General features: G+C 48.0%; 1 protein-coding gene across 1 annotated transcript in view; it reads right to left on the reverse strand.

Moving 5' to 3' along the window:
• Positions 1-250: 250 nt before the first annotated feature.
• EXOC4 (exocyst complex component 4) overlaps positions 251-11,945 on the reverse strand; it is a 180,041-nt gene continuing 168,346 nt past the window's right edge. The window contains exons 11-13 of the mRNA XM_009069411.1: positions 7,349-7,485; positions 2,356-2,511; positions 251-453 (exon numbers count right to left, since the gene is read on the reverse strand). Of these exons, the coding sequence (XP_009067659.1) occupies positions 267-453; positions 2,356-2,511; positions 7,349-7,485 (480 nt within the window). The 3' untranslated portion in view covers positions 251-266. The remainder of the gene's footprint in view (positions 454-2,355; positions 2,512-7,348; positions 7,486-11,945) is intronic.

The raw sequence follows: 11,945 nt of genomic DNA on the forward strand, positions 1-11,945 counted from the left end.
GGCATTAGCAGAGACTGATGAAGAGCTGAAGCACTGGAAGATCTCCCAGAGCTACAAGTGATGCTCCTGCCACCCCCACCTGGTGCCACCACAGCCCTGATGTCACAGCACAACACTCACTGGGAAGAAAGAGATGAAGCTGCTTCTCTTTCAGCTTCTCTCTGCCATGAACCTGCTTTGAAATCAGGACCGAAAGGTGCCCAACCCTGCTGAAATCCCACACTGATGCTGCTTCCAGTCCTAAAACAAAGGTTCTCCTGTGGGAGCTACTTACTCTGGGTGGCTGAGAGGCTGGAGAAAGCTGCCTTGGTGCGTCCTGCCAACCACTCCAGGCTCTCGTGCATGTTGGCCAAGGCCTTGAGGTCACTGACATCGCGCAGGATCTCCTGCTGAGGGATGAGCTTATCTCCCAGGTTGCCAATGAGAACTTCGGATTCTTTGCCAAAAGCAGCTCTGAAATGCAAACCAGAGACACCCTCAGGGAGACAGAATCATGAGACAGCATGGGGAGACACCAGTCACACCATGGAGAAGGCCAAACCAGCCCATGGACAACTGTTCCAGAACGTTGTGTAGTGGTTCTAGAAGTGCTGCAGAGCTGCACCATCCCCAAGGAATTCTGCTCCAACTCTGCACAGCCACAGCTAAGCTCTTTTCACACTGCTTTTCCCCATCAAAGGCAAACCTGGGAACGATCCATTTCTGGGTTTTATCAGCACCAGATCTGCTTCAGTAATGAAGTGAGGGATAACCTTTCCAAAGCTCTAAGGGCAGCATATTTCACACTCACCCCAGTGCCAAATAGCCTTCAGAGCTTTAAAAACTAATTGTGTGACTAGAGGCACAGCTTTGCTTCCCTTTCTCTCCCCTTGCCAAGCTCTGAGCTACTATAATATGCTCAATCAGGTCCCTTTGTCGGCCCAACCTCAGCAGAATATTAATGGAGAGATTCTGCTGGTGTCTCCCACTGCCTTTTGACACCTCTTTGCACAGGAGATAGTGGAGGGTTAAGACAACAAAATCAATCACTGTCAACAGCTATGCAGGAGGAGGTTTTTCTTTGCAAAGACATCACGTTTGGACTCTGCTTTTTAATTAAACAAATGAGTTAAAGAAAACTTGAGGAGGCGAAGAAAACTGTGCACTGAGCTCTTCTCCTGCCACAGGACAAAAACTGGGGAGAAACCTCCAGGCTGCATTTAATTTACCAATATTCATAAAAGGCTGTTGCTGAGCAGTTCCAGCACCTTGTCTGATGTCCAGAAGGAACATGTTCCCATGTTTCATCAGGCTTAAACCTTCCTTTCCAGGAGAGGATGCTCAGTCCTGGCCCTGTTAGCCAAGGAGGAAAGTCTGTGAACACAGACCTGAAATCAAGGTATTAAACATCCTCCGTGGTTAAAGAGATAATGAATGAGCTCTCCCAGTTCTTCCATCACAGACATGTCCCTAATAACCAACACATCCACAGGCCACACTTCCCTCTGGCTCCACTGCAGTGTCCAGGCAGAGATGAATAGACATAGAAGACACAGCAGAATTATTCCCAATTCATCAGCAGTGCCAAGAGGAAGAGAAAGAAGCAACATCAATGCAGAAATCATGTTCCTTTGTATCAGGAGAAAGGCTGGAAAGAGCCTGCATAAATGGCAAGAGGATGACAAAAAATTGGACAAGCAATGCAATTTTATTTTGAGGCTTTCAGGGGAGATCTGTTCAGCCAAGTGCTGGTTCTGGAGGAAGTTTATAAGCTGTGTCACTTCCCATCAATGCCTAAAACTGGCCCAGATCAGTGCAATAAATGCTCCAGGAGCACTCACTCAGCTCTCTGAGGAACTGAGGCTTGACACACAATGCTCTGTGCAAACAGATACTGAGAAAAGAGCTTTGTCCTAATGTCTAGGATGAAAAAAAAGACAGAGTCCAGGAGGTTTTCCCAGGGAATCCAATGTAGAGGACTTAATAGACTTTCTAGTCTCACTCCTCTGATACAATGTCACAAAATACATCAACTAATGGACAGTAAAAGGACAATATTGGAATAAAATGCATATTAGGATCAAAATGTTGGCACTGTTGGCATCAGACTGAGCTTGGCCATCTGATCCAGCCTGGCCAGGGATCTAACATGGATGTGGCACTTGAGGACATGGTTAGTTGTGGCCTTGGCAGTGCTGGGAATGGTTTGACTTTATGATCTTAAATGCCTCTTCCACTTTCTACATGATTCTATGGCTCTTCTCACACATGGGAACACAACAGCCACAAAACCACCACAACCACTTTGTTTCCAGCAGCTTCACCATCGTTGCAACTCTCCCGGAAACCCTTTCACACCTTCCAAACAGATTTTACCTTATAAAGTCTTCCTCCTCCTCTCTCTTGGGTCTCAGTTGCTTGGGCTGAGCCATGTTGCTCCAGTTGGGCAGAGATTTCAAGAGTCTGCTAATGTCATCATCCTTAGCCCAGGAGGCACTGATCACCAGCTTCTCATCCGACTGCACAATGGTCCTAGGGGAAGGAAGGAAGCAACAACCACATCAGGGGCATGAAATTCCACTTTTCATTCTACTTTCCATTTCATTCTGCACAGACTCATTAAAATCCTTATTACATACAAATGGGGATGAAGCAGATCCAAGGAGGAATTCCATAGAGAGCTCAGGTGGCAACGGACAAGGGAGAAAGTTCTCTTAAACTCACAACTCGTGATGCACTTTGAGAGGCTCCTTAAAGGGAAAAGGGGCTATGTTCTCCCCACCCTTGGAACCATCTGACTTGACACAACTGGGGGAGGTCATTCTGCACTAGTTTCTCCGTGGCTCATTTGTTCTCTGCAATCTCTGTCAAGCTCACAAGTTGCTGCTGAGAGTGTTGTGACTGCAACGTGGAGAGCTGCCCAGTAAGACCTGGGTGGAAGCCACCACCTCACTGCACAGCACCTGGTCCAGCTTGGGGACCAGGTCTGAAGCAGTGAAGGGAAATGAAGAGTTCAGGATCTTCTTTCCAGTCATGGAATCATGCAGGTTGGAGGAGACCTTGAAGATAATCAAGTCCAACCCTTAGCCTGTCACTGCTGGAACCCCTGAACCAGATCCTCCAGTACCACATCCAGACACCTCTGAAACACCTCCAGGGATGGTGACTGCACCACCTCCCTGGGCAATTCCCTATCCCAGTGCCTGACCAGTCACTCAAAACATCTAATAACAGAGTGTGCAATGAAATTACAGATCACAGCACATTCCAGTTATGAAGACTTTCCCTGTTTAGTATTTTTGGCAGTGTAACTATTCTGAACTCCTGACTGGCAATGTCAGGGGACACATAGGATGCTGCATTTGAAGGAGTCAATAAAGGACCTTAGGAACCTTATTTCCACCCCCTGCCCAGGGCAGGGACAGCTCCCACCAGCCCAGGCTGCTCCAGCCCCATCCAACCTGGCCTGGAACACTCCCAGGGATGGAGCAGCCACAGCTGCTCTGGGCAACCTGTGCCAGTGTCTCACCACCCTCCCAGCCAGGAATTCCTTCCCAGTATCCCATTCAAAGAGCTCCCCCAGCATCCCTGACATCTGAGATGTTAAAACTGAATGTGATGATATCTGACTATTTCTCTGCCAAGGCTCAACTGTTCCACTGAATATATTAGCCAGAGCTTTGTCCTCTCCACATTTAAATGACTAAAGTAATAGTCTCCTTCCCTTGGGAGTCTATTTCACAGCTGAACAACTCTAACTCTCGGATAAAAAAAAACCTCCTGATACTGTGCTGGTGTTTTATTTTACTCAGTTTCATCCCATTCCTCCTGTTATTTCCCCTCAGCTCTCACCACTTCCACTGTTTACTCTCTTCAATTATTTACAGTCTTATCATAGCCATTCAGACATCTAAGGCTGCAAGTCATCTCTGGGAGTCTCCTGATGGAGTTGGGGAGAGGACAGAGCTCCCTCTCTGCTTTATGATCCTCATTATCTGCTCTCCTCAAAGCTCCTATTGCTTTATGGAGTTGGGGTTGGGGGAGGAGAGAGGGAGGAAGCTTTGCTGCTATAGCAAGCCACAAGCTGAGCTTGGTGTCCTTGATTTCCAGGGTCAATGCCTTCCAAGAGACTAATCCACTTGATTCCTGCTTTTCTCACAATTTGGTGATGTACTCATGGGTCCATTAGAAGCACAGAAGGGTTTGGGTTGGAAAGGACCTTAAAGATCATCCAGTGCCATCCCCTGCCATGAGCAGCGACACCTCCCACCAGCCCAGGGTGCTCCAAGCTCCATCCAACCCGGCCTTGAGCACTTCCAGGGATGGGGAGAACTCTCTGAGCGAGGTCCATGGAACCCTTAGCCAAATTCTCCACTGAAATCAATAGTGAGCTTCCAAGTAATCGATGCTGGGACACTGCCACCACCACGAGTCCCTTGGAATTCTGTCCCCATTCCTTTCCCAACTGCAACACCTCCTAATGTCTGTTGCCAAGCTGGTTTTACTCCAACCCCTCCCTCATGAGGATGTTAAACAGGATGGCACATACCCCAACTTCATCTCTCCCCACCAGCCACAGCCTCCTTTCTCCCCACCTTTCCTTTCCAGCATCTCAGCCAGTTTGCAACCTCCCTAACTTCTATCACTGTCAATCTATTTCAGGTCCTCAAGTAAATCCTCACGAGACAGGATGACAGGTTTTACTACAGCTCAAAACACTTCCCTCCAAACAGCCTCTCCTTCCCCCAAACTCCTCAGTAACTACTCCTACTGCTGCAGCAGGCAGTGGTGGGTTGACTTGGCTGGTTCCAGGTGGCCACCAAGTCACTCTATCACTTCCCTCCTCAGCAGGACAGAGGGAGGTGAAAATGAGAGAGCAAAAACCTCACGGGTTAAGTTTTTACTGCTGAGCAATGTCATACAGGATGGAATATCAGTTTGGGACATCTGACCTTGCCCTGTCCCAGCCTACAGCTGAGGGGCAATGTTGGTCTCAAAATACTTATGTCACACCTTTCCAGCTACCAACACACAGCACAGCACTGGGAGGGAAAAGGAACTCCATCCCAGCCAGACCCAATGCACAGAATCACCTGCTACCACCACTGACATCATCAGCTAATTAATTCCCAGCCCAATGGGCCAAGGCAAGTGCCATCTGTTCATCCCCAGCCCCTGGAAGCAGGTGGGGAATAGATGCCACACTCACACAGGTCATGGCACACTGAGCCATGAGGGTTCACCTCTCCATGGCTCAGTGGGTTGTATCCAGAAAACATCTGCTGGTGGGAATGGTCCCAGATTGGAGCTTGGAGCTGGGAGCAGGGAACACCCCTGGGCACAGCTGGAGGCCATGGCTTGTCATTAGGAAACATCTGGGAGCCACAGGGGCTAATTGGGCTCCATTGCCTTGTGCCAAATGTGGCTTTGAGTAATGTTTTTGTCTTCCCACAGCCAAACTGATGTTTCCACACTGAGCTCTGCTCACACTGCTAAGAGTTTAGTGTGTTCAGCATGTGCCAGGTACCTCCAGCCTGAGGGAGAGAGGCCCCTGCCCAAAGGAGTCAAAAGGGCAACTTAAACCCCAAGAAGTCAATGCAAGGAGGGAAAGATGCCAATAAGCAGCAAAACGAGTGCTAAGAGTATTTCCTGGGGAATGAAGAAATCCTGTTTGACCTCAGCCATGCTGGAGGAACCAATCTGCTCCTCATTTCTTCACCAATAAAAAGGGGGTTAGATTCATCTTCCCTGGCTGGAAAGCAGGAGAGTTGTATTTTCTTCACCATTTGGAGAGATATAGGAATCTGTATAAACCTGTCACTTGGACAAAACATCTCACCTACATCACATGCAACGTGTTCCTGGAATTTGCCATCAATTAGATCATGGAAATCCATGATCATATCATATCATATCAATATCCAATCCAACCCTACCCAGCCCTGGTATACTATCATATCAATGTCCAATCCAACCCTACCCAGCCCTGGTAGGTTTAGCTGTTTGCAATCCCTGGAAACATGAGCCAAATAGATCTCAGACATGACCAACCTCAGCTGTGCATTTCCCAGTGCTGATGTCTTGTTTCTCAAGGAACTCTAGATCAAATCTAGCATTGAGGAGTCTTTATGTGGATACATTTCCCCCACGTTTGCTCCTATTCCCCTTCAAGAAACACATGGGAAGGAACCAATGCCATGTGCAAATCCCACATGAATCATCTCTCTGGCTTCACAAATTCCCACAACCTTGCCCTGCCAAGAACAGCCCTGTACTCCCTCACTCCACAGCTCTGCCTGATCCTATCAGCTCACAGCTCCAAGGAGTTTATTCTGATTTTAAGCAGCTATAAATAATCCTCCCTGCACTAACTTTATCAACAGGAGGATTTACCCATCTCAACCCCCGAGGAAAACCCTGGAGCAAAGGGCATGGCTGTGCAGAGCCCTGTGGATCCCAGATCCCTGCAGAGGGCACAACATCCCCACGGATGGAACTGCTCATCCCAGGAAAGCCAAGGAGCTGCTCTGCTCCTCGGCATCATTTGAAATGGATATAGATTTCTATTTCAGTCAGTCATTTGCTAGCAGCAAAACGAGAACATTTCCTGTTTTTCCTCTTGCTGTAATCAGGATAGAACCAAATTAGGATTGTCCTAATTACTCCTCAGCAGGTGCCAAAGCCAGGAATGGTAGCAGGGAGGGAAGGAAGGAAGGAAGGAAGGACCTTTAAGTTCAAGCCAAAGAAATCAGATCTATTGTCTGGCTCCAGTCAATGAAGCTGTCTATAAAATAAGGACACTGGACAATAGCACATGAGCAGTTACCACTTTGGACAAGTGTTCCAAGTCCATCCCATGTTGGTGCTCAGAGCTCCCACTGGGGTCATTAATAATAACACTGAGCTCACACATAGCCACTTGCTGGATGGAGCTTTTCCTGAATGAAATCAGGCAATAGGAAGCAATTCCTTACTCAGAAAACACGAGGAGCTTTTTCACCTCCTCTTGCTATGCCCAGGCCCAATTAGCCATTAAGGGGCCTATGAGCAGCAGCTCCTCTGGCCTTGCCCCAGCAGTTCCATGTCCTTGTGCTGTTGGGGACACCAGAGCTGTGCAGCACTCCAGGTGAGGCCTCACAGAGCAGAGTAGAGGGGGGGAATCTCCTCCCTGACCCTGCTGCCACACTCCTTGGGATGCACAATGTGGTCAAGACTCTGCATATGCCAATGATCATTACTTCAGTTTTTTCCCCATGTCCAAAGAAACATCTGTGACCCTCCTAGCAGAGCTAATTCCAGAAATATCTCCTCCCTACTCATGGAAAACAGCAGTATCTCCAGCATCCATTGGCTTCCAAGCTGCCTGTACCTGAAGGCAAGAGTGCAGGTGTCCTTGTACTCCTGGAGCTTCACACACACCATGTTGAGGAATTGGTCCGAGTAGGCACTCAGGTCGTGCATCAGGTTCATCAGGTCCTGAACAGTCTTCTCCACAATCACTGTGCTCTGGAAAAGAAACAAAAGCTGAGGAATGAAGAGCAGCTCAGGGAGTATCTTCACTTCAGCCTTCTCAGGTTTTGCTAATTAGCATCCCAGATGCAAACAAGCAGCTGATGCTCCTCAAGGCTGAGCAGCTGCTGCAGCATCCACTCATGTGAGGCAGAATAAAGGAGGGAAAAGAAGAAACCATGCAAGAGGAGAAGAAAGGTGGCTTTAGGGGGTTGAGTATCAGGTCTAGAAGTTTGGATTTTTGAGTGATCTGGCAAAGTTCACCAGGTATTTCCTTCACTAGATGAAACCTCAAAATGAAAAAACTGTGATTTTTAGAGGTAGGAGTTACACAAAGCCCAAACTGCTGCTCCACACCCTACAGATCACAGAGTCACACAGTCATTTAGGTTGGAAAGGAGCTCTAAGGTCATTGAGTCCAACCTTTGACCAAACACCACCTTGTCAGCCCCATCAGAGCACTAACACTGCACACAGCTCTGGTGTCCCCAACAGCAGGAGGACATGGGGCTGTTGGAGCAAGGCCAGAGGAGGCCACATGAGTTGGACCTGCTGATCTCAGAGGTCTTTTCCAACCTGATTGATGCAGTGACACAAGACACAGGGAAGGTTATCTAAGTCCCAGGTTGAAATCAACTGAATTCAGATCAGGCTTGGTAGAACAAAGTGTTATTCCTGAGGTATTCAAAGGCACAGGGGGAGACTGAAGCACTTGGCAACCCTGGCTGGGTTGAGAAATTCTGGACTCACATTAGCAGGGAGGACCCCAGGGACAGGGACAGAGCTGTATCAAGGCTCAGTTTAGCCCTTTCTCTGTGCAATCAGGATGTGAAGAGGAGTTACTCACTTGTTTGCAAAGCAAAACTTCATCAACCCCCAAATCATCATCTCTGCCACATCCCCACAAACTCAACTACCTCCTCTCTACTGATTTCCAGGTTCAAGTGCAGCAGCATCATCCTGATCCTCAATCCTGCTGCTCCACAGCAACCCCTGAGTGACAGGGATGGATTCTGCTCCACTACCTGTCCTTGAGCTGGCCAGGAATCATCAGCCAAGCTCATCCTCATTCAGAGCACACGACTCCTTAGCTTGGGAGGTTCAGTGAAGGCTTAGTCACTGCCTGTGCTGCTCCTGACACGTCCTTGGTGCACAACTGCACTGGAAGGGAAAAAAACACTTCTCTTTGGTTGCTCTTGTCCCTTATTAGGGCAAATCTCAGGAATTAACCCACCTTTCATGTTGTAATTAGCCCCAGTCTGGGGTTATTTTGTCTGAGGAAAGATCTAGGCTGGCCTAGGCTGCTCACAAGCTCTTGTTTATGTTGCCTCTCCTGGTCCTACACTATCTGTGCTTTAATAACTATCCAATCCCACCCCGGGTGTGATGTGCACAGAGGAGAACAACCAGCCCTAAAGGAGTTGTATCCTGGAGACATCAGCAGCAAATGAAGCAGACAAGAGTGTGCAGAGGCTGTGGCAGCCACAGATTTCACCCTGATGGGCTCTGAGGTGTGAGCACAGCTCATTAGCTGCAGGATGCAGATGCTGCTCAGGCTCTTTGCTAGCCCAGAGAGGGCAAACGAAGCAGTCTAAGAATACAGCCAAATCCTACTAAAATCATGGAATCACAGACCGGTTTGAGTTGGAAGGACCTTCAAGATCATCTCATCCCACCCCCTGCCCTGAGCTGGGACCCCTCCCCCAGCCCAGGCTGCTCCAAGCCCCATCCAACCTGGCCTGGAACACTCCCAGGGATGGATCTCACCCATGCGGAGCAGAGGGGGAGACTGATCTGACATTTCTCCCTTGAGAGTAAAGTCATGTCCACATATGTTTAACTGATAAATGTGGTATGAGAAATGCAGAGTGGATGCTCTGGTAGCAACCTGGAAGACAAAAGCAATTTTTCTCCTCTAAGCATGGAGAATGGTATTTTCCAGTGGTATTTCACTGGGGAGAGGTGGGTTGGACAGAGTCACCAAGGTTGGAGACGACCTCTAAGATGATCAAGTCCAACCATTCACCCTTCCACTCTGCTGTCAAATCCCACTGATCTCTCAGCTCACCAGGGGAAGGATCTGTCCCTCCAGACATCCTGATGTGACAGCAAACCTCACGGGTTGGATGTGCAACCACACCAAGAGGAATCAAACCTCAATCCAACCCATTTTTCTTTAAGTAACTCAGTATTTGAGGAAACAACAACTTCAAAATCCACGAGTGTCTGCCAAAAGAGAATTACTGCTGGTTTCTCTGCAATTTCTCCCACTTCCTTTCTCCTCTGCAACAATATTCAAATCCCAGCTAAGCTCCTGCCAATATCTGGAGTTCAGACTGAAATCTTTTGATTTAGAGGAAACACAAAGCTCTTCTGCCTGATTAAAAAAAAAAAGGAAGAGAAAAGGAAATTACCATACGAAAGAAGCCACTGCCACATACTCACTGGTTATTTTTCTGTCCCATCTTACCCTCTCCCAAAGCAATCCTGACACATCTGCAGGTGTCCCTGGGGACACTGAGGATGCATTAGGCCATGTTACTGCAGGTGGATTCGTTAGCTTGGGCCAGACCTGGATCCTCTGCAACTCCATGCCAGGAAATGAAAGGCAGCACACAAATTATCCCAGAGTTACCATCCAGCTGCCTCTGACCCATCTGGATTCATTAACGGCACATGGAGATGATCAAAGCCTAATTTGATGGCAAGACACTTCAATGGAGCCTTTAAAAAACCCACACTAACAAGGAGACTCATCCAGGGAACAGTGCTCATCCTCTCCCACCTGGGAATGAATGCTGTGTGGGGCTGAATCCCAACACCAAGCCAGGGAGATGATTCAGTACTCCCACAGCACATCAGGGTGAGGCTTTTAAGAGCCTTAAGGCTACGAAAAATACAGAGAAATTCCTCCTTACACCCTCCTGTCCATCAGCTGCTGCTGAGGGGAGAGGAGAAGCCAGAGCAGCATCACTTATTGTTAACACTATGGGTTTTGCTTCAATGGATTTGGCAAACATTTGTCACTCTCCCCTGGTCTGGGCCTTACTCTCAGCTGGGCTGAAGCTTCAGGTGACATAAAGCAGCTCCAGGACTGGCAGAATTTACATTCCAACCCTGGGATTCCAACCCAATTTCCATTGAATCCCAGAATGGTTTGGGTTAGATGAGACCCTTAAGGTCATCCAGTTCCACCCCCTGCCATGGGCAGAGACACCTCCCACCAGCCCAGGCTGCTCCAAGCCCCATCCAATCTGGTCTGGAACACTCCCAGGGATAGAAATTACGCCACTGTGTTTTCCCTAACTTCTTGGTGAGGAGCACTTAAGGTAGAGGAACCATCTACTCCCTCAATATTCTTTTCTGGAGAAATCAGAGTTTCTCCCACGCCTGTTGCTTCATTTCCTGGAGGAAAGAAGACAAAAGATGGGAATGCAGCCATTAAGGAATGGTTTCACCATGTGATGGTTACCCACACTAAACCAGAAGAATAAACCCAACTAAAATAGGTTTTTTTTCAGCTAAGAGAGGAGAGCTGAGAGTCTAAACTCTCTGTTTTACTGATTAGTGCTTATTTCCCAGGGAGTGATAAGAAGGTTCTCCAACTTGTTTTCCTCCTGGCACATCCAAGCTTTACAAAGGGCTGGAGATTTTAGTCTGTATCAATTCAAACATGTGCTGAGAAGCAGAATCTCCTTTTACAGCCTCCCAATCTGATCCAGCCTGCAGAATCCATTATTCCAGCCTCAGTTCTGCAGGATCCTGCCTGTTACTATGGTTATACTACACCCTCCTACCACTTCACTTCCCAAACACTCCTAACTCCAAGGGATTTTATATTAACCACATCTCTGCCTGTTCCACTGTATATTTGTCTTTTTATGGGCTTTATCCTGAGAGGTCCTGAGTGCCTTCATCCCCCTGGGTGTGAACAGGAGCCAGGGACACTCTGTGCTTCTCTCTCCCCTCTCAATGTGATGCTGCAATAACCCCTTGAGTGCACCAACATGGGCTTGGATAACTCTTATTTACCTACTCTATGATCCAGAAAACATTTGCTCCAGTGAACTAGAGCAAAATGCACATTTGTTTGCAAAAAAAAATAAATGGAGAACATGAAGCATAAAACCTGTTTATTACTCCATTACCTGTGACCATGCAGAACTGTTTTCTTCCCCTGAACTCTCTCTATATTTAGGGTTTTGGAGCCCATGGTTTGAACATAAAGTTAACATCAGCCGTGGCCAACCAGTGAATGCAGAATCAATCACAATCATTTCAATCACAGAATCATCAAGTTTGGAGGAGAACTCTAAGATCATCAAGTCCAACCACTAACCTGACCCCAATAAAAGCCCAGAAAGAAGAGCTGCCCTGGGCAGGGACATCTCCCACCAGCCCAGGCTGCTCCAGCCCCATCCAACCTGGCCTGGGACACTCCCAGGGATGGAGCAGCC

This window comes from Acanthisitta chloris, unplaced genomic scaffold (genome assembly GCF_000695815.1).
Source record: "Acanthisitta chloris isolate BGI_N310 unplaced genomic scaffold, ASM69581v1 scaffold15352, whole genome shotgun sequence".
Taxonomy (NCBI): domain Eukaryota; kingdom Metazoa; phylum Chordata; class Aves; order Passeriformes; family Acanthisittidae; genus Acanthisitta; species Acanthisitta chloris.